The sequence below is a fragment of the Pseudorca crassidens genome, chromosome 16, assembly GCF_039906515.1.
Source record: "Pseudorca crassidens isolate mPseCra1 chromosome 16, mPseCra1.hap1, whole genome shotgun sequence".
Taxonomy (NCBI): Eukaryota; Metazoa; Chordata; class Mammalia; order Artiodactyla; family Delphinidae; genus Pseudorca; species Pseudorca crassidens.
This window is the reverse complement of record NC_090311.1, coordinates 25,954,511-25,976,916: the sequence shown is the minus strand read 5'-3', so window position 1 is coordinate 25,976,916 and position 22,406 is coordinate 25,954,511. Positions and strand designations below refer to the sequence as shown.

General features: G+C 50.0%; 2 protein-coding genes across 2 annotated transcripts in view; both read left to right on the top strand.

Annotated features, from left to right (window-relative positions):
- The first annotated feature begins 34 nt into the window (after positions 1–34).
- Positions 35–21,310, top strand: SFXN2 (sideroflexin 2). The gene is made up of 13 exons (XM_067709536.1): positions 35–244; positions 2,271–2,402; positions 11,733–11,894; positions 12,023–12,193; positions 13,127–13,225; positions 14,368–14,443; positions 14,763–14,848; positions 16,145–16,205; positions 16,581–16,647; positions 17,264–17,313; positions 17,610–17,659; positions 19,165–19,212; positions 20,057–21,310. Exons 3-13 carry the CDS (start codon positions 11,734–11,736, stop codon positions 20,154–20,156), a joined length of 969 nt encoding a protein of 322 aa, XP_067565637.1. The 5' UTR covers positions 35–244; positions 2,271–2,402; position 11,733; the 3' UTR covers positions 20,157–21,310.
- The window catches only part of WBP1L (WW domain binding protein 1 like), a 67,539-nt gene continuing 62,762 nt past the window's right edge, over positions 17,630–22,406 (top strand). The window contains exons 1-2 of the mRNA XM_067709532.1: positions 17,630–17,659; positions 19,165–19,212. Of these exons, the coding sequence (XP_067565633.1) occupies positions 19,189–19,212 (24 nt within the window). The 5' untranslated portion in view covers positions 17,630–17,659; positions 19,165–19,188. The remainder of the gene's footprint in view (positions 17,660–19,164; positions 19,213–22,406) is intronic.

Genomic DNA, 22,406 nt, shown 5'->3' with positions numbered 1-22,406 from the left:
ACTGCGCAGGCGGGCTGCTGGAGCGGCTGGAGGCTGTGGCAGGCTGGTGAAGACCCAGGGAATGGTGAAAACTCGCCCACGTGGCTGGCGGGGGCCACCCGGCCTGTGATTGGTCCAGAAGGAGAGGCGTGGGGGCGGGGCGAGGGGCGGTTCCCGGGCCGAGGCCAGAAGTGCACCCTGGCCAAGCTGCCAACGCGGGGTGCATCTGGTAGCAGTTGTCTCAGTGCGTTCCTCCCGGGACCAGGTAAGGGGTCTTGGGAGGAGTCCGCCTGCCACATATACCTCCAGTCCCCACATCCCGGAGGGAGCTTGCATTTCTGTCCTGACTCTGCCCAGGAGGGGCTGCAGCGCGGGCTGGGCTTCCACCTGCCGAAGCCACGTGGCAAGAGAAGGGTCTACCTGTGGACCTCTCCTTTACAGCCCCCAGCACCTTCGTGTGCCGGGCTGAGGGGCGGGGGAGTCATGGGTTGCGCACCCATCTCCACACACCTGTGTTAGAATCCGGGCTGGAGGACTCCTGGTGGTGGGAGGCTGCCTGTCGGAAGGCAAGAAGCTGCTTGAGGACTGGCCCTGAGGGCTGGGGTGAGCTGATAGCGGGGATGAAAGACGTTTTGGGAAGGATAGTTTCGTTGATCTACGTTGGACCGGTCGGTGCGCCGTCTGCAGCCCCGGAGGAGGCAAAAAGGGGCCTGCACTTACAGGCAAGAAACAGTGGGAGGGATTCTGGGTGCTACCTCCCACCCCTTCCCCGTGCAGAGGACAGAAAGAAGAGTTATAACATTTGTGCCAGGTCCTATTCCAGACCCTGGAGACACAGCAGGGAGCTAAATCTGCCCCCATGGAAATTACATCCTTCCTGGTGAAATGCTTTTCATACAAGATTCCATTTCATTCTCACAGCCCTAGAAATTGGTTATTTTAAGCGATAAGAGTGGGGACTTGAACCTAGTACTTTCTGACTCTTGAGGAATTATTAAACACCACATTGTATTGTCCATGTTGGAGGAACAGAGTGGCTTATACCTGAGATGTAAATCCAGAAGTTTTTAAGAGCCGATAAAGTGTGGGCATGGATGATACACCTGGAGGTTTACAGATGTGTGTGTGTATGTGCCTCTTACCTACTTCATTGGGTTCTTGTGAGGATTATTATATGTCAAGTTCATAGAACATTGCCTGGCACTTAGAAAGTGCTATATGGGGCTTAGTTTTTATTATTTTATTTTTTGGCCGCGAGGAACGTCATACGGGATCTTAGTTCCCTGACCAGGGATCGAACCAGGGATCCCTGCAGTGGAAGCAGGGAGTCTTAACCACTGGACCGCCAGGGAGGTCCCATGGCTTAGCTGTTGTTAATAGCTTCATCCAGGTTTTGGGCTTTGCTGCTTTTATGAACAGCAGCTTTTTCAGCCTAGTTAAGATCATTGGAATGAAGGCAGATTTTCCCTGAATGGTCCTTAGCTTTTTATGCATTCAAGTAAAGTATTTTTAAAAACATCTGCTACCTGCATACCTGCATCAGATGCTTGGAGAGAAAACTCAGTTCAGAACCTTGACTAAGGAGGTGCAAGGTGAATGGTTAATTCAGAGTATGTACTCTTTTCAATCCACCCATCTCTAGCCTGTTGGTTCTTTTGTGAAAGAGGCAAAGCAGACCTCTCTTTCTAAGCTGCCTGGTGTCTAACATCATGGTTGCCTCGGAGTCACATGATTGTACAAAAGTATATACTACCAGGGTCTGCTGGTTTAATTATTAGTCTCATTCTCCAACTTGCTCTAGGCAGCCTTGACACCAGCCCTCGCCATCTCAGTGGTCTTTGTGTCTGAACTTCTTTTATTTATTTTTTTGGGCTGCATTGGGTCTTTGTTGCTGCACGTGGGCTTTCTCTAGTTGTGGCGAGTGGGGGCTACTCTCATTGCAGTGCGCAGGCTTCTCATTGCAGTGGCTTCCCTTGTTACGGAGCACGGGCTCTAGGTGCTCGGGCTTCAGTAGATGTGGCACGTGGGCTCAGTAGTTGTGGCTCGCAGGCTCTAGAGCGCAGGCTCGGTAGTTGTGGTGCACGGGCTTAGCTGCTCCACGGCATGTGGGATCTTCCTGGACCAGGGCTCGAACCCGTGTCCCCTGCATTGGCAGGCGGATTCTTAATCACTGCTCCACCAGGGAAGCCCTGTGTCTGAACTTCTTGAGTCTTTGACTCCCATCTTCCTCTGATGGGAGTACAAGCGATGACATTTTGTTTTTCTCCCTACTTGGGGTTTCAAATGGGAAGATCTTGGGTACTTCCCCCGCACTTGCAAAAGGATACAACAGAAGAGGTTCGGAAGCTTGTTTTCCAGACTCTGATACTGTCTGCCAGAGAAAATCAGCTCTCCCTGGAAGAACAAGCATTACTTCAGGAGAGGTAAGTAGGTTATATCATTTTTTTAAATCTTTTCCCTTCTTCCCTCCCTCTCTTTTTTTTTGCGGTACGCGGGCCTCTCACTGTTGTGGCCTCTCCCGTTGCGGAGCACAGGCTCCGGACGCACAGGCTCCGGACGCACAGGCTCAGCCGCCATGGCTTACGGGCCCAGCCGCTCCGCGGCATGTGGGATCTTCCCGGACCGGGGCATGAACCCGTGTCCCCTGCATCGGCAGGCGGACTCTCAACCACTGCACCACCGGGAAAGCCCCCCTCCCTCTCTTTCTTTCTCTTTCTCGAGACAAGCACCCTGTAGTGGATAGAGGACCTATCTAGGTGACCCTAAGCCTTGTAACCTGTGGTCTTTTTTTTTTTTTTTCACACCGCACCCTCAGCAGTGAAGGGCAGAGTCCTAACCACTGGACCTCTAGGGAATTCCTGTCTAAGCCTTGTAACCTTGGGAAAATATGGCCCTAGCTGTTGTCAATCTTTGGATAAACAGGACTGGATCTATTCACATTTATATCTGCCACAGTGTAGGACCACATGTGCCACAAATGCTCACCATGCTGGCTCAATCCATGTGAACCTTCCTAGGCATCAGTTTCCTCATCTGTAAGCTGAGATCCCTAATGTCTGTGAGCCGTGACGTTCTCTAATCCTGGAAGGAAAGGGAGGTATTGGTTAGTCACCTGTTTGATTTCCACCTCCCCCTGTTCCCTGTAGCAGAACCCTGGATGTAATAGTCACCTTTTTAGGAAGTATTAGATATGGTTCGTGTAGGAAGAGGGATCATAACTGTTGAAGAAAACTTAAGACCAGTAGGACTCAGTATAAGAGGGGTAGACAATTTGCAGCTTCGTGAAAGAAAGCTTCTGTAACCAAGGCAGGTTCTTAGTTTGACAAAAAAAAAAGGGGGGACATCCTTGTTGCCCAGAGAACCCAAGAATAAGTTGGAATGTATTTCAGGCAGGCAGTAAGTGCTTTTAGAGGGCAGATGAGGGCCATAGCGTGAACCTTATAGTCTGTTAGGGGAGGCAAATTTTACGCTGATAACTGTAAATAACAAGAAAGTGACAATTACAAAAACCCAGCTTGCTTCAAAGGAGGACAGGATGCTATGGGAGTATGTGACAGAAGGGCTTGAGTTTGCCCTGAAGGAGTTACGGAACTGCCCCCATTGGGGGCCATTGCGTGGGGGGAAAAGTTGAGACATAGAATTTAGATTTTTTTCCCTGTATGTTTTACATAAGACAGGACTGGGCAGTTCCTATCCTGACCTTGGTAATGAAGGCAAAGGTTCTTGCATGATTTAGCAAATGATTACCCCCTCATGGTAGAAATGCTTCCATTGTGAAAGTCAGAGGACTTTCCAATGTTGGATTGTTGGGTTGAGGGTGGAGAGGGTTGGCTGAGAAGTGTGTGTGTGTGTGTGTGTGTGTGTGTGTGTGTGTGTGTGTGTGTGTTGAGGGGGAGGCATAGCATTTGGGACTGTCTGTATCCGGTGGGAGTGTGGGTCTCTGTAAGCCAAGGCCAACTCCTTTTCCTTTCTGTAGAGTGAAGGGAGGTGAACTCTTTCCCCTCCTCCCACCCCTGGCTTCAGTTGGGACTGGGTGAAATGTCTTTGGTCTTTGGACCAGCCTGCAGGAGCCGAGTCAGTCTGTCCCCAAAGGGCAGAGCCCGGAGCTTTCTCGTGGGCTCTGTGGTGGGGTGGGAGAGGGGGAAGCCGGAGTCCTGGCAGTGGGCTCTTGCTGTGGGCCGTCTGACTTGCCCCGAGAGGTTGCCACTGAGTCACGGAGCCAGGGCCCCCCAGGGGTGCTGCGGAACCACCGCAGTGGGCCTCTCCTCCCTCCTGGGGAAGTGGCTCACCCTGAGCCATCAGCTTGCCGAAGTCTCTCCCACCCTAACAGACAATCTAAAACTTGATTGCCTCTCTCGCTCTGCCTCATCTGTTGGCTTCTCCTGCCTGCCACACCTCTCTGGTTGTTCTTTCTCATCTTTTTGTTGGGTTACCTCTTAAATATAGTGGTTTTTCAGGGTATGTCCTTGGATCGCTGCTCTTCCCAGTCTGTGTATTCTCCTTGGAAAACTTTATCTTAAACTATCCGCCACCCCCGTGCTGCTCCCTCACTGTTTTACTCCTAACCCAGATCTCCATGCTGGGTTTTAAGCCTAAATATCCAATTGCTGACCAACTGGACCTCTTTTTTAGCAAATACTCGAACTCTTGTGCTAGGCGTTGAGGCAACGGTGGTGAGCAAAATGGACGCAACTCCTGGGTTCAGGGAGCTTATGGCCTAGTGGGGGAAGGTGGGCATTAATGTAAAACCACAGAGTATCATGACAGACTGGCATGGCTCTGGGGGAAAAGTATGGAGCCAAGAGGGCTTATAGCAGAGCAGCGGATCTAGTTGCATGGGAGGGAGGAAGGGGGTCCTTCAGAGGATACTCTGAGGAAAGGAGGTGTGAGCGAAGATATGAAGGACAGGTAGGTGCTTCCTTGCAGGTCACTCAGACTGTCTCTGCAGAGCAAAAGGCTACTATTTTTGGGGGTGGGGGGAGCCCTTGAAATTATTTGCTAATGCACCCGCTTTTAAGGCTGCCGTTTATTCTGAGGTGAACTTCCTTTGCAGCCGTAATAACCCATGGGTCTTTATTGAGGTAGTGGTCTTGGGTGGAAGTGTCCTTTCATTCTACTACTTAGTATAAAACATTTATTTTTTACTAGGTCTGCAGCTTCCATCAGCGATATGTTTCCTTTCCCTAATATGAAACACTGGCTTTGTTTGCTCAAGTCTGTGAGTGCTTTTGGATTTAGATGATTGTATAACTCAAGAAGATAGCTATTTTTTTTTAACATGTTAACCACTGTCATTTTCACTTTATATACTTTGGCACTGAACTATTACAAAAGTTACTTCTGTAATTTAAAAAGACAATGTTTTCAGAATGAGAAAAACAAATGGCCAAAAACATATGAAAAGATGCTTAATCTCATTAAGAATCAAGAAAATACAAATTAGGGACTTCTGGCAGTCCAGTGGTTAAGACTCCACACTCCTACTGCAGGGGGCACAGGTTTGATCCCTGGTTGGGGAACTGAGATCCATTATGCTGCATGGCGCAGCCAAAAAAAAAAAAAATTTTTTTTTAATTAAAAAAAGAAAATACAAATTAAAACAACAATATTGTTTCTCCCCATCAAATTGGCAAACAAAGAAAAGATTTATAATACCCATTTTGGTGAAAGTTTGACTAAAGCAGCATTATCATACACAACTCGTGAAAAATCAGTTTGTATTATAAAGACTTAATTTAAAACACGTATATCCTTTGATCCAGCAATTCCACTTCTAGAAATCAATCCTAAAGATATAGTTGCCATGGGGACGTCCCTGGTGGCTCAGTGGTTAAGAATCCGCCTGCCAATGCAGGGGACATGGGTTCGAGCCTTGGTCCGGGAAGATCTTACATGCCACGGGGCAACTAAGCCCATGCGCCACAACTACTGAGCCTGTGCTCTAGGGCCTGTGTGCTGCAGCTACCCAGCCCAAGTGCTGCAGCTACTGAAGCCTGCGTGCCTAGAGCCCGTGCTCTGCAACAAGAGAAGCCACTGCAATGAGAAGCCCATGCACCACAACGAAGAGTAGCCCCTGCTTGCTGCAACTGGAGAAAGCCCTCGCACAGCAACGAAGACCCAACACAACCCAAAATAAATTTTATTTAAAAAGACAGCATTAAAAAAAAGATACAGTTGCCATATACACAAAGTGATGTGTGTAAGGGTGCTCACCATAGCAGTGAAAAACTGAAAATAACCCAAATGTCTATCAAATAATGAAATTAAGGCACATGGAATATTATATAATCACTAAAAAGAATGATAGAGTTGTGTATCTCAAATGGAGAATTCTCTAAGATGTTAAACGAAAAAAGTAAGTTGTGTATCTGTGCCAGATAGGTTATTGGTCCTTAGCTCCAAATCTACCCTTCTTTGCCCTGTTTTATGATACTTGGTGGTGTAAACATTTTTCCTTTGCCCTCTGAGATGATTTTAAGCTCTACCAGTAGAGGGCGCCAGAGGAACACTGATGAGGAAGGGGTAGTCTTCCAGGTGTCTGGGTGCTTGCCTATTATCAAGTTTCAACAGCACCCCACCAGGCAGCTTCCCAGTGAGTTTCAGCAGCACCCGTGTGGGTGTCTTCCCATTGAGTTCCCTCAGCATCCCTGTGAGCAGCTTCCCAGAATCTCAGTGGCTTCCTGGTGAATTTCGTCAGTCCTCCAACTCAGCATTCCAGCACATCCAGTTTCCTGCCTGCCAGCCCTTCAGTGGGCAGCAAACTTTGAAGAGGGCAGCTTTTTAAATCTTGCTCAAGCTGTGCCTGTGAACTTGTAATTCAATATATGTGGAAAATCCTCAGGTGATTTTTTTTTTCAAGAAAAAAAAGACAAATGACATAGTAGTAGAAGATATAGCAGTAAATCTGAAAATTATTCCTTAAAAAAAAAAAAAGGATGAGCAGGTGTTATTTAGTGAAGAGGGGAAGGAATAGCACCCTGGACTAGTATTTACAAAGGGACTGAGACAGATGGCAGCCTCTTGTGTTTGAGAAAGTCTCATAGCACTTGAAGCTCAACACAAGGAAAGTCAAACTCACTGTTTTCTCCCTTAAAGCCTATTTTTCTATATTCTGTCTCAGCACGTTATTGCCCCAGTCAGAAACCCTGGTATCACTCTAGGTATTTGTGATGGGTCAACTGGGCTAGGCCAGAGAAACTCCCCAGGACCCCCTCTCTGCTATATTTCCAGTTGGATGGGCCTCTGAGGGAGAAGCAGCCAATTTGTAACAAACACACACTTTCTTTTAGTTATTAGACCAAACACTGATTTAGGTACTGTGGTGAAGGGATTTGGCAAATGTAATTAAAATCCCTAAGTGGTTGGCTTTGAGTTAATCTAAAGGGAGATTATCCTGGGTGGCCTGACCTAATCAGATGGAATCCCTTTAAATCTGGGGGGCTTCCCTGGTGGTGCAGTGGTTGGCAGTCCGCCTGCCGATGCAGGGGACACAGGTTCGTGTCCCGGTCCGGGAAGATCCCACATGCCGCGGAGCGGCTGGGCCCGTGAGCCATGGCCGCTGAACCTGCGCGTCCGGAGCCTGTGCTCCGCAACGGGAGAGGCCCCAACAGTGAGAGGCCCGCGTACCGCAAAAAAAAAAAAAAAAAAAGGGCTGGGCCCCCGCCACCCTGAGGTTAGAGATTCCAGGAGGGAGGTAGGTGGGTAGATAGATTGATGGGTAGATGGATAGATAGAAAATCTCCTATTGGTTCTGTTTCTGTGGTTGAGCCCTGACTGATAGAATATTCCTCCTATACCCTATCACTTAGCAAATCTTCAGATTCTGCTGCTTTAAAAGCGTCTCTTCTTTTGATCCTCCTCCCAGTTCTGGTGCATCTGGGTTCATTTGAGCCCCACTTCTTGCGTGGATTGTTAGGGGTTCGCTTCCAGCTGGTATCTGCATCCTGTGAGGTCCTGCCATACCCTATTTACTTTCATATGATTTCCCAGATTGTTCTTTCTTCTTTTTTAGTAAATTTATTTATTTATTTTTGGCTTTATTGGGTCTTCATTGCTGTGCGTGGGCTTTCTCTAGTTGTGGCGAATGGGGGCTACTCTTTGCTGTGGTGCGCGGACTTCTCGTTGCTGTGGCTTCTCTTGTTGAGGAGCACAGGCTCTAGGTGCGTGGGCTTCAGTAGTTGTGGCACACAGGCTCAGCACTTGTGGCTTGTGGGCTCTAGAGCGCAGGCTCAGTAGTTGTGGCACATGGGCTTAGCTGCTCCGCGGCATGTGGGTTCTTCCCGGACCAGGGCTTGAACCCATGTCCCCTGCATTGGCAGGTGGATTCTTAACCACTGCACCACCAGGGAAGTCCCCAGATTGTTCTTTCTAAACTACACATCTCACCTTGTCATTCTTATTGAAATCTTTTAATGGCTTCCTGAAATTTTCAGGCAAAAGTTCAAAAGCCATAGCTTTTTTTTTTTTTTTTTTTCGGTACGCGGGCCTCTCACTGTTGTGGCCTCTCCTGTTGTGGAGCACAGGCTCCGGACGCGCAGGCTCCGGATGCGCAGGCTCAGCAGCCATGGCTCATGGGCCCAGCCGCTCCACGGCATGTGGGATCTTTCCGGACCGGGGCACGAACCCGTGTCCCCTGCATCGGCAGGCAGACTCTCAACCACTGCACCACCAGGGAAGCCCTGGCTTCTTTTCTGATTTTCTGCAGTTTGAATATAATATGCCTGGGTGCAGATTTTCTGATAGTTGTCCTGCTTGTTGTTCTCTGAGCCTCCTGGGTCTCTAGTTTCGTTTCTGTCATTAATTTTGGAAAATTCTCAGTCATTATCACTTCAAATATTTCTTCTGTTCCTTTTCCTCCTCTCCTTCTGGTATTCCTCTTATACGTATGTTGCAACTTATGTAATTGTCCCAAGGTTCTTGGATATTCTATTCTGTTTTTTTATAAATTCTTTTTTTCTCTTTTCAGTTTTGGAATTTTCTTTTCTTTTTTTAAATATTTATGTATGTATTTATTTATTTGGTTGCGCTAGGTCTTAGTTGCGGCTCGTGGGCTCCTTAGTTGTGGCTTACGGGCTCCCTAGTTGTGGCATGCATGTGGGATCTAGTTCCCTGACCAGGGATCGAACCTGGGCCCCCTGCATTGGGAGCGCAGGGCTCTATCCACTGTGCCACCAGGGAAGTCTTGGGAATTTTCTGTTGACACATATTCAGGCTCACTGATTCTTTCCCTGGCCATGTCAAGCCTACTGATGAGCCCATCAAAGGCACTTTCATTTCTGTTACAGTATTTTTAGTTTCTAACATTTCCTTTTGGTTCTTTCTTAGAGTGTCCATCTCTCTGCTTCCATCATCTGTCTGTTCATTCATGTTGCCCACTTTCCCATTGGAGTCCTCAGCAGATTAATCATAGTTATTTAAAATTCCTGGTTTGATAATTCCAAAGTCTCTGTCATCTGGTTCTGATGCTTGCTTGCTCTGTCTCTTCACACGGTGGGGTTTTGTTTGTTTGTTTTGTTTTGTTTATTTGCCTTTTAGGATGCCTTGTCCTTTTTTGTTGAAAGCCAGATGTGTGTGAGGTTTTACTTTTTTCTGGCAAGGAGTTAGGTTGTGATTACTGTTTGCTAAAGCTGTAGGGGTCAAAAGTTAAATTTCCTCTGGTGTCCTTGTTTTTGTCTCTCCTGTTGTCTTTGGGTTTCTAGACACCTCTTCTTAAATAAGGTCTGAGACTCGAGGTTCCTTCTGTTGTTAGTTCTCCCTGTTATTATACGGGAGCCCTATACCACCGACAGTGTGAGGGGAGGGGGAGTGTTCTATAGTCCTGTGATTAGGTGCCCCTGGACCTTCACAAGTCCTTCTCAGGTTCCCCTTACTCCCTTTAGGTGAGATAGGAAAGCTGGAAGGGGTGGAGTTGGGTGTTTCTCTTCCCCCAAGTCAGTTAGGTTCTGGTGAGACCCAAGGTAGTTAGGCTCTGGTGAAACAGGCTAGGCTCCTTTGAGGGCAGGCCTTGTTAAAAATCGCAGAGGCCTCTGGGTCTACTTCAGAATGGCCACTTTTCCCATCTCCCTGCCCGAAGCACTAAGGAATTTTTCTCTGATCTTCAGCCTGAGAACCTGGTGGGCTCCTGGAGGTAAAACTCACAAAAGTGTGTCTCCCCACACCGCCACCAAAGATTGAATCCCCCTGGAATTTTTAACTCTCAAGCTTGTCCACACTGAACTTCCAGCAATTTGTCAATCACAGTTTAAGTTTCCTATGGTACTTGCCCCAAGGGGTGGGCTTCTGTTCCCACTGAGCTGTGATTCTCTGTACCTGCCTGTCTCTCCAAGTTCAGGGGCAGTTGTTTGCCCTGTGACCTCAGTTCCCTGATGGTTCTAAGAAGAGCTGTGGGTTTTCAGTTTGTTCAGCTTCTTTTTGTTGTGAGGACAGGAGTGACCATTTCCAAGCTCCTCACGTGTCAGACCCGCCTTAGTTTTTCAAGTCATGGATTCCAGAACCTCATTATAGGCAGGGGTTCTGAAGTTAGTCAGGCTGAATTAAAATCCTGGCTCTGTTATTGGCAAGTGCTTGTGTGACTTGGCAAAGTTACTTACCTGTGCCTTGGTTTTCTCATCTATAAAATGGCATTAAACATAAGAGTATCTCTATCTTATAGGGTTACGGTGAGGATGAATTCAGAAAATGCACGTCAGGCACCAAGCAGAGTGTGTAGCATCAAGTAGGAGCTCAGTAAGTGTTAGTGTTGTCACCGTCGTCATCAGGTCCCCATGTGCACTGTGTGCTTTAAACACTGCCTCTTCTTGTCTGGGGTACCTCTCCTCCATCCATCTGACTTTCATGCATCCTTCAAAACATTGTTTATTTCTTGTTCTCACAAAGCATGTTCAGAATCCCTCATCCATTTTAGATAAGGTGATCTTATAATTTATCATCCAGACTGGGACACTTTTGAGGTCGAGGGGGTGCTTTTAATAATTACCACAGGACAACAAGCCCCGGCAAACCAGGAGATGCGGAGTCACCTCGGTTTTAGTACCTCTTCTCTGGCTTTCTGCTGCTCCCCGTGTCCATCAGCAGCATTGTCACACTACTGTCCTTGTTGACTGACTTGTCTCTCTCCTGTTCTGCAACACCTTGAGGGCGACAACCATGGCCCGGGATCTCTCATAGGGCCGGCATGCACCCTCCCGGCCCCCCCCACACACACTGAATTGAAGGTGATCATGCCATTGTCCTCTCCATCTTTATCAGTGATTGTTTCTACTTTCAGTGTGATCCCATGCCTCTTCCTCCTTCAGATAGATCTGGCCTACCTTCTGGGGCTTCACTCACATTCCACCTCTTCTGGGAAGCCCCCCTTGATTTTTGTGTCCCCCCTTCTCAGCTTCCTCTCATCTCCCGTGCTTATTGTTGCTGTATGTATTATCTGTTGTTCCACAGGTGGGCTCTTGCTCCCCAGTCAGACTCAGCTCCCCAAGGACAGGCACTGTACTGTCCCTTTCCCCAGCCTCGCCCACAGCACGATCAAGCACCAGGCTGGCCACCAGCAGGCACTCAGGAAACACATGTTGGTGCCCAGTTGCTCAGACTGGTGACCATTCACTGGACCCTTCCTGAGCTGAGTCAGATGACGCTAGCGGCTGGTGAGAGCCGTCAGTCTACCATAGCGGGAGGTGCTAAGGGCCTCCAGGGCAGGCTTTGAGGGCAATCTTCATTTTTCCTCTGTTCCTGAAGTCCACAGTTTTATGTGTGAGCAGGATGGAGGCTGACCTGTCTGGCTTTAATATCGATGCCCCCCGTTGGGACCAGTGCACTTTCCTAGGGCGGGTGAAGCATTTCTTCAATGTCACGGACCCCCGCACCGTCCTGGTACCAGAGTGGGAGCTGGACTGGGCCAAAGTGATGGTGGAGAAGAGCAGGTGAGCGGTTAGGGGAGTGGGCTGGGGGCACTGGGGCGACGTTGGTGGGTGCCCTAGGGACGAGGTGGAAACGGAAGACGAGGGGCCAGGGGTCAGGAGGTAACACCGCCTGTGGTCCTTGGTGGCAGGATGGGGACTGTGCCCCCAGGCACGCGAGTGGAGCAGCTGCTCTACGCCAAGAAGCTGTACGACTCGGCCTTCCACCCTGACACCGGGGACAAGATGAACGTCATTGGGCGGATGTCCTTCCAGGTCCCCGGGGGCATGATCATCACGGGCTTCATGCTCCAGTTCTACAGGTGCGACCCGGGAGCAAGGCAGCGCCAGGTGCAGCCGCATGGACCTGTTAGGCAGGGAGCCACAGTAGGGTGATAGTAATAGCCGTCTTTATGGATCCCTGACCAGCTGCCAGGCACTGTGTTAAATTCTTTGCATGTTATCACCTCATTTAATCTCAACAACCCTACCGAGAGGTACTATTTTCATCTCCATTTTATAGATGAAGAACTGAGGTTCTGGAGAGGTTATATGACCAAGTTCACACAGCCAGGAAGTAGTGGTGCCTGGCTGTATAAACTGAGGCAGGCCTCTCAAGAGTGCTCAACGGATGAGCTATTCTAATTCCCTCTTTAAAAAGTACTTATTCAACAATGAATTTAATGTATTTTTATAATGTAATATCCAAGTAAAAATATTGGGATACCCTTTCAGCCCAGTTGGGGAGAGAAACTTTCTCTGTTGTTCCCCCTTTCTCTCTTCCCTCTCCCCCCTCTCTCCCCCACGCATTCAGTTACCCAGTTGTTGAGCCAGGCCTTGGGCCAGGTGTGGGGAGTATAAAGACTAGTCCCTCCCTTCAAGGGGTGCCCAATTTTGTTGAGACCAAGAAGTAAATAGTTACCACCCAGCTTGCCAAGTGGTAGGTTAGGGGTAGAAATATGGGGTGGTGGGAGCGGAGAGCATAGAATGACTAACTGTGTCTCAGGAAGGGCAGGGGAAGGGTTGGGAAGGTTCCAAGGAAGAAGAGATCTCTCCACAGAGCAGGATTCAGCCATGTATGGAAAGGTTAGGGGGTGTGGATGCTCCAGTCAGAGGGACAGCCTGTGCAAAACAGCCCAGCTGCAGGAAGCAGCATGGGAACAGCTTGGGGAGCGGCAGGTAACGTGGTTTGACTGGTGTGCCCCAAACCCTCTTTCCATCCTCCTCTCTGCCTCTCTGGGCCCCCCTCCTGGTAGGACGATACCGGCAGTGATCTTCTGGCAGTGGGTGAACCAGTCCTTCAATGCCTTAGTCAACTACACCAACAGGAATGCAGCTTCCCCCACGTCGGTCAGGTAGGAGACCTGAACCCCAGGCCATCCATGTGGGCCTGGAGCAGGTGGCTGTCCTCTTGCCTCCAGGGGAACAGCCCTTCTAAAAGGTTCCAGGGCCGTCAGTCCTCCCTGGGTGGGACCTGCCCTGGGCAAGTGACCAGGTCTCCCTTTTCAGGGTTTGGAAGTATTAGGCTGACTAGGAGAGTATCTTTTTTCTAGACCAATTCAACATTCATTCATTCACTCATTCATTCATTCATTCTACAAATATTTCTTGAGTGTGTATTAGGTGCTGGGCATGGTTCTAGGTGCCAGGGATACATTTGAGTAAGACATGTGTGCTCTCTAGAGTTGAAGGTCTTTTTTTTTTTTTTTTTTTTTGCGGTACGTGGACCTCTCACTGTTGTGGCCTCTCCCACTGCGGGACGCGCAGGCTCAGCGGCCGTGGCTCACGGCCCCAGCCGCTCCACGGCATGTGGGATCTTCCCAGACTGGGGCACGAACCTGTGTCCCCTGCATCAGCAGGCGGACTCTCAACCACTGCGCCACCAGGGAAGCCCTAGAGTTGAAGGTCTTTTAAGAAAACAAGCATAGGGACTTCCGTAGTGGTCCAGTGGTTAAGACTCCATGCTCTCAATGCAGGGGGCACAGGTTTGATCCCTGGTCAGGGAACTAAGATCCCGAATCCCACATGCCACATGGCGCAGCGAAAAAAAAAAAAAGGAAAACAAGCGTAATAATGTCAGACTGTGATTGCTGCCATTAAGGAAATAAATAGATAACAAGACAGAGAACAGCAGAGGGGCATCTGTGTAGATAGACTGTTCAGGGAAGTCCTTTCCGCAGAGCTGGCATTTCAGCTGAGTTTTGAAAGATAAGGATTTAGCCATGCAAGAGCCCAGGGAAGAATTCCCGGGATAGGGAGCAGCAACATGCAAAGGTGCTGAGCAGGAAGGCATTTGGTGTGTTTAAAGTACTGAAAGGAGGCCAAGGGGACTGGAGCAGCTGAGTGAGTTGGGGGGAGATCACAAGGTGATGCTGGGGACAGATCACATGAGCTTCTCAGGCATGAAGCCACATTTCTAGCCTTTATCACTCAAGCCATCGTCCTGCCCTCAGCCAGCTAGGGTCCCCGCTCCCAAACATCTTCTCTCCTCCACTAGGCAGATGGCCGTTTCCTACGTCACTGCCACAACCGCTGCGGTGGCCACTGCTGTGGGCATGAACACGTTGACAAAGGTACCGTCTGGGGTTGCTGTGGGCATGGTGGCCACTAGGCGGCAGCAAAGTCCTAGGGAAAACTTTTTTTTACCAGGCAGGGGCCGTTTCCGGTCTGGATGAGTTGGGTTTGGCCAGAGCCCAGCCAAGTAGTGGGAAATTCAGCAGGGCTGCGCCCGTTTGGTCTTTCTCGGGCCTTTGAGGGAGTTTGGGTTCCCCGACTGAGTGTCAGGATGCGTGGCAGTAGTGAGGGCTGATTTCTTGCTCTATCTTCCTGAAGCCCCTTCCACCCCCATCTCCAGGGAGCCTGACCTACTCCCATTGTTCTCTTCTCCCACAGAGAGCCCCGCCCCTGGTGGGCCGCTGGGTGCCCTTTGCCGCTGTGGCTGCGGCTAACTGTGTCAACATCCCAATGATGCGACAGCAGTGAGTACAGGGATCCCTTTTCCTCCCTACAGACCGTGAGGCTAGCAGGGGAAAGGCAAGAAACCAAGGCAGTGGGGGGGCTCGTTGGGGCTGAGGTGGGTGTGGGGAGGGCAGCCGAACTGCGCTTCTGAAAGTTCCCTGAGGACTGGCGGCTCCAACAGTGATGGCTGCAGGAGTGGCGGGTGACTTAGGTTTCATCTGTGATGTGTGTTGTGGGTGATGGGGAGCAGGGGTGGGGCATTAGCGAGGACCTGTGGGGTTTGGCACCAGCTCATGTCCTTTCAACTGCAACTGTCTTTAAGTTGTGGACTCGGCCTACTTCTAAAGCCCTGGGGATGTCTTACAGAATGAAACGCAGCAGAGCGAGATGTCCAAAGATATAACAGAACCAAGAAGCTTTGAGGAAGCCAGAGGGGCAGATAGATGTTTTCCAGGCACCAGGCTGTAAGCGTCACAGCAGGAAAGGTGAAAGGAGAAACCAGCTGTGTCTCACAGCTCTTGTTTCTTGACTAGAGAAAGTATAGATGTTCCTCTGTTATAAAATTTAATGATGTAGTAGAGGTAAAGCGCCCCAAATAGCGCCTGGACTGTAAGAAAATGCTGCATTAAGCGTTAGCTACTGCTGCCCCCGTTTCCATCAGCGCCTTCCTCGTCATCACCAGTATCTATAAGGCACATTTTCTTGGGATTAGTAGCAAATGGAAAGTGATCACAACTGCCCTTGCAGAAAGAGCACACCACAGAGTAGTCCCGCATGCACACTGCTCGCCTCCTCTTTCCTGCCCCCCCCGCATCCAGTTGCTCCTTCCAGCGAATGAATGAGTCCCCACCACCCACCTGGTCTTGGATACAGTGCTGTCAGGCACTGGCCTGAGACCAACAGCTCCTGTTTGGGAGCAGTCACTGTGTCAGGCACTGGACTTAGCACTTTGCAGGCATTATCTTGTTTAATCCTCACCAGGTCCCATGAAGTGGGTGCCATGATTATCCCCATTTTGCAGATGCGGATAACTGTGTCTTTAGAAGGATTAGGGAACTTGCTCAAGTTCATACACTTGCTCTGCAGTTTCCGGATTCAGCCTAGGCCGTTGGGGCCCAGTGCTAGCTCTCTGAGCCTCTGCCCTAGGTCACGGCTGGATACCACTCTCTGGAGTGGGGAAGGGCGCTCCAAGGGCCAGCTGCAGGAGGTGGCTTTCTAGAGCTTGAGTGCCCTGGCCTTGGTCCCCTGGTGTGTCACATCGCTGGCAGCCTTCCAGCACCCCTTTCCCATATCCAGCACCTCTTGTCTGTGTTTAGGGAACTCATCCAGGGCATCTGCGTGAAGGACAGGAACCACGATGAGATTGGCCATTCCCGGGTGAGCAGAGGCCTGCCTTTGGGGTGGGAGGAGGGAGTTCCCTCTCAGACCCTGTCCTGTTCTTCGTGGTCAGAGCAGACCTGGGCTCTACTATAGGGTTGAGAAAACTTCTCCCTGACTCCATCCTCCTTCCCCATCGATTTTCCCTCCATATCTCTGTTCGTGTCTTTTCTCCATCGTTTCTGGTCCTGAAGCCATAAAAATGTGGCTGGGTGGGAGAAGATCAGGTGAGGTCACTCAACCCCTGACAGGTCCATCCCTTCCTCTTTACCAGCTCAGACTTGGCCTTGACCCTGACCCTGACCCAGCCCTCTGGTGCAGCCTGTGGATACTGGATAAGCTCATTCCTGACAACTTACTCTTTTCTGCCCTCAGAGAGCTGCGGCCATAGGCATCACCCAAGTGGTTATTTCTCGGATCACCATGGCAGCCCCTGGCATGAGTAAGATGGGGAAGCCCTCCCATCCTGGGGGACCCTGGAACAAGTGATGGAGACCTCATCCACACTTCGGGTGGGGGGTGGGACCTCAGCCTTTGTAGACATGCTTCTCAAACTGGTTTGCTTGAGTGCCAAGAGCCATGGGAGAGCCACACTGTAATTCCTGGAATGTCAGTTAATCAGAGATTTGGTGGAGAAAGTTATTTTCATTTAACAAATATTCCTTAAGTTCCTTCAATGTGCTGGACACAGTGTGGGGTGCTGGGGAGATAGTGGTAGAGAAAAATAAGTCCCCTGCCCTGGTTTTGCTGTCAGCAGGTGCATGTTACAGAGCAGGATACAAAACTTGCTTCAAAGATAGTTTTGAGAAGGGTGCTCTGGGCCTGCGGTACTTGTCCTCCTGTTGTTATAGGTGTGCAGGTTGAGGAGTTTGGGAAGCACCTTCTGTCAGGACTTGGGGGAGGGGTGGGGCGTGGCCATGCCTACAGTCTTCCATTCTTCTCCCAAATGAAAAGTATTTTCTGGAACTTCTTGGGAAGGAGGGAGAACCAGTCTGTGATCCGACTTCGGAAAGGGATCTGGGGGGGAGTCTCACAGCCTTTCCCCTGGTTTCTTCCAGTCCTGCTGCCGGTCGTCATGGAAAGGCTGGAGAAACTGCGCTGCATGAAGGTGAGCAGATTCTCCTTTGCATCTTCCCTGCCCAGAACACATACGTGCTGGGGGCTCCTGACCGTCTTACCCTTCCCTCTTGCTCCCACCCTGCACCTCATTCAAGTAGGGCCCATCCCGGTGCCTGCTGGCTGCCCAGTTCTCGGCCTTGTCTGCCGAGAGCAAGGAGAGCCCCCTCCCCACCCTGCAGAGCCAGGGTTTCCCGCCTGCGGGTTTCTAGCTGGGTGACCAGCGTGGGTTTCACCTCGAAGTGTGTAAGTCCCACGTGGGTCTCTCTTTTGTCTGTTTCTGTGCAGAGAATCCGGGTGCTGCACGCCCCATTGCAGGTTCTGCTGTCCGGGTGTTTGTGAGTTATCATATTTTCTCGGTTTGGGGTTCTGTGGTGGGGTGCCCAAGATCTGCCTTCTTGTGTCACCCACGTTGGAAAACATGTACTCCTTTACCTGACTTCAAAAGCGCCCGGACTTTCACGCCTATGGCCCCTCTGGTGCGCTCTCACCCCTTCTTTCTGAGGGCGCCAGGCTGGCACTGTGCACACACTGGAGTGGAAAGTGGAACCCTTGGGGGTCCTTCTGTCCCAGGGTCTCCCCTCTGACCTTAGGTCTTCAGTAGTTTTAGAGAAGAGACAAAAATGATGAGATCATCCCACCACAAAAACGAAATGAATTATGTGATGTGATAGAGGGGTTAGCTCACGCCGGTGGTAAACTTACACAGTGTTACATGTCAGTTATATCTCAATACATCCAAAAAGATGAGCCATCGAAAATGACAGCACAGCCTGGGCCCGTCAAGTGTCCCAGCCTCGCACGGGAGGGAAGCACCATGAGTCCTGGCAGCGTTCTTAGGTGCCTGCCCTTGACCGGACATGTCCCAGCATTACTCATGCTTTGTGAGGCCATGAGGCTAATGACAGCAACCAAAGCTAACATGCATTGGATGTTTTCTGTGTGCCGCCACTGTGTTGATGTTTCACGTCTATATTTCCGCCTATTCCCTCGGCCCTCGAGGTGTACATACTGTCATCATCTCCTTTCCCAGATGAAGAAACTTGCCCACGCGTCTCTAGCTGGTAATTGCTGGCGCTGCAGTTGGATCCTTAGCAGGTCTAACATTATGCCAGGCTGTCTTCTGCTAACTGATTTCCCACTGAGGGCGCAGTTACCATGGGCTGGATGTGTCACACATGTTATCTCATTTAATCCTCACAGTAACCGTGCAGAGTAAGTACCCCTCTGCCGTCTCAGAGGGAACTTGCCCAAGATGGCACAGCTAGGAAGTGGCAGAGCTGGGACACGAACCTAGGTCTGTTAGATTCCCAAATCCTGTAAAACATGGTCCTGGATCCGCATCCTCTGAGAACTTGTGAGAAATAAAGACTCTCAAGCCCTTTCCCAGACCTACTGAATTAGCATCACATTTGAACAAACTCCTCGAGTTCCTTGCATGCCCAGTGGAGTTTGAGAAGCTCTGCCCTCACTGTTCTCCAGCAGCTCGGGCATTCAGTGAGTACAGGAGCAGGACCCTGCGTTCACGCCCCTCGCTGCTTTCCCTATACGTCAGGGATTGCCTGTGGTCATTAGGGCTGCTGCCCACACTCCCTGGTGACTCCATTACCTTCTTCATCTGCTTGAGTGATGGGTGGGTGGGGTGTGAGGGGGAGTGTAGGGGGGGCTGATTCTGTCCTGTGCTAGAGTGAGTCTCCAGGCACCAAGAGACCAGGAGAAGGGTTGGAGGGAGAGGAGCTTTGGCGCCGGCTCCTCCTGCCTTTGAGGGGCTCAGTGATGGGGTGTGGGTGGCTCTGTGAGATGCCAGATACCCCCTAATGCTTTGGTTTCTCCTTTCTTCCAGCCTCATCTTCATGGTGCCAGTGGCATGTGGGCTGTTCCCGCAGAAATGGTATCAGCTGTTCATTCCTCACTTGGTTTTACTGAGCACCCTGTCCCTGGTCTCCCTGACCTGCCTGGTGTCCCGAAGGAGAGAGGGAGGGGCAGGCAGGGAGGCATCTGTCCAAGGACAAGTACCTGTCAGTCTAAACCCTGGGCCTCTTGACCCCAGGTGAATGGTAAACTGAAACAGAGCTCCAAGGGGCAGAGGGATGAGTTGCTCACTTCCAGTGGAGCAAAGGCTGCCTTGGAGAGAAGGTGGGGGACAATAAGAGACTTTCTGTCCCTGCTGGTTGAGTTACTAGATCCATCTCCCTGGCTGGATCTGGTCTTTGAAATTGAACAAGAGGGTAGGTACTCACTCTGGCTAATGTTTGCCAGAGGGTGGACGGCTTCGACCTCTCCGCTTCCCTTGCATGTCCTGGGGGGTGGGTGCAGAGAGCAGAGGAGGTGGGTGAGGAGAGATGACGGCAAAGGGAAGGTAAGCATCAGACTGGGGTGGTGGGGGTGAGCGGAGTACTAGCTCCAGGAGACCAGGCATAGCTTGAATAGATACGGAGAAGATGCCCGTTTCCCTTTCCCTAGTACTCTCAGCTCCGTAGTCACCTGCTACACATCTCCTGTGTTCTGAGCACCGAGCTTGTAATCTTGAAGAAGACGGAAGTTTAGCACCAGGGAGATGAAGTCAGGGCTCAATAGAAGTAAAAGCAACATACTGTAGTGTACGGAGGTCATTAATAATTCTGATGGAAAATGGGCAAGGGCTTCTTAGAGGCGGCATCTGAGTTGGATTTTATCTGAGGGTAATTTGCTGCTCGTCCAGGTGGCACACTTATAAGCCCCTTCTCTCTTCTCAGTGAATTGCCAGTTTCCTATCTGGAACCAGAGCTCCAAGACACTATCAAGGCCAAGTATGGAGAACCTGTGCCTTATGTCTACTTCAATAAGGGTCTCTAAATGCCCCACCCCAGCAAGGACCAGTCCATACCCATATTTACCAGCTCCTCCTTAGCCACTGTGGATTCCCGTGCCTCATTCCTCTTTGCCAACAGGGCCTGTAGGCCAGGGTGGATTTGGGGGGACGAGGGTGGGGGTGGGAGGATGCCTCATGCTTCTACCCAGGCACCTGGGTTTATTGGACTCCAGGGGATAAACGTGAACAAGGGGAGAGAGGCCAAGTCTTCTCTCTGCTCTCCCCTAACCCCTGTCCCCTGGAGACCAGGAGCTGAGACCCCCTCAGGGAGAAGGTGCTGAGACCTGGGGGTGACACTCATGCAAACCGTTTGCAAAAGTTAGGAAACCTTTAGGATTCTGGTTCCAGCCAGGATTGAGGAAGGGCCCCTCTTCTCTTCCTCCTCATCGGCTCTCAGGCAAGGGAACCTTTCACCTGTGTAGTTCTGGCTCCTTTGGGAAGCGGGAGGGAAGAGGCCGGGTCACCTTGGGGCTCCTCTTTGCTCTTCCCCACTCTCCTCCCCAGGGCCCCCTGGTCAGAAAGGTTCTCTGGGAGTCTTGCTAAACTTGGGTTTATCAGGCACCCAGGAGTTTTAGTGCAAAAAAAAAAAAAGGACATTGTGTGAGGCAGCAGAGTTTTGTGGTGCTTCAAGCCCTACCTGTTGACACTGGCTTTGTTCTTCTGCCCCTAAAATCATATCCGATTCTATTTCTCTGGGTCTAAAAGATAAATCCACTGACCGAGTAAAAAGGATGTAGGTAGGCATTAACTGCACATGTTAGTGGGTATAATTTCCTGGCTACCTCCCTTCCTCAGCCCGTTGGGTTAAACACCAAAGAAAGACTGGTGTGTACTGAATAGGAAAGGGAAGTTTTATTTGGATGCCTCTGAGAGGAAATCAACCAGGACCAAAGAGCCTTAAAGGACACACAGCAAAGCGCAGCCGCTCGCCCTTCCCAGCCTGGCTGCTCTAGGTGATTTCTCAGGCCCTTGGGGGAGAGGGGGCTGTTGTGGCTGACCTGGGGCCATGTCTGTATGAGTTTTGTGTAGTAGAATTTACTGACCGATCAAAGGATACCACTGTGAATCGAATGCATTTCTTGAAAGAACACAGCGAACTGTCTGCACACTGAGTTAATAAAGCCTGGATGGAAAGCAGGATCTGGTTTTACTTTGGCCTTGGCGTGGAGGAGGGTATCACAACTATAAGGGGAACCTGTCTGGTGCCCCGAGGCCACTGTGCATCTCCCTTATTATGGAGGAAAAATCCACCTGTCTTTACTTGAGGCTCCAGAGATCTCCCAATGTGGGAGTGTGTTGCTCCAGGGGAGGGGGGGCAGGGAGTTGGCAAACCACGGCTCAAGGGTCCAGATCTGCCTGGTATCTGTTTTTGTGTGTTTGGGAACTAAGAATGGCCTTTACATTTTTTAGAAGTTGTGAAAAAGAAAAAGAATATGTGAGACCCTGTGTATGTGGCATGCAGAGCCTGAAATATTTACTGTCTGGCCCTTTACACAAAGAGTTTCCCCTGCTCTGGAGTAATGGTCCTTAAGAACATGCATGAGGTTCGCCTGGAGGGCTTCTCAAAACATGGATTATAGGGCCTCATTCCTAGAATTTCTAATTATGTGGGTCTGGGTTGGAGCCGGTGAATTTGTATTTCTGGCAGTTTCCCAGTGATGCTGATTCTGTCAGTCTGGGGACCCCTTTGAAGGACCACTGCTCTAAAGGGAAAGGGCCTCCTCCCTGAGGTCAGGGTACCGGCTGCAATTTGATTTTCCCCCCATTTAAAAAAATTAAAATATAATTCACGTGACATAAAATTCATCCTTTTAAAGCGTACAGTTCAGTGTTTCTTAGCATGCTCACGATGTTGTGCAGCTGTCATTACTCCCTAATTCCAGAATATTTTCATTACCCCTGAAAGAAACTGTACTCCTTAGTAGTTACTCATTACCCTCATCCCCCAGCCCCTTGCAGCCCCTAATTTATCTTCTGTCTCTATGCATTTACCTATTCTGGACATTTCATGTAGATGGAATCACACAGTATGTGGCCTTCTATGTCTGACTTTTTTCACTTAGCATAATATTTTCAAAGTTCATCTATTCTGTAACGTGTACAATTTAATTTTGGCTGATGTCTGAGCAGAAAAGTCTGTGTCTCGGAGCTGGCTTCCTTAGGACAGGAGATCTGCCTTAAGCTTTGCTCATTTCCAAAGGCAAATAGGAAAAACATTACCAGAGCTAGCCGGA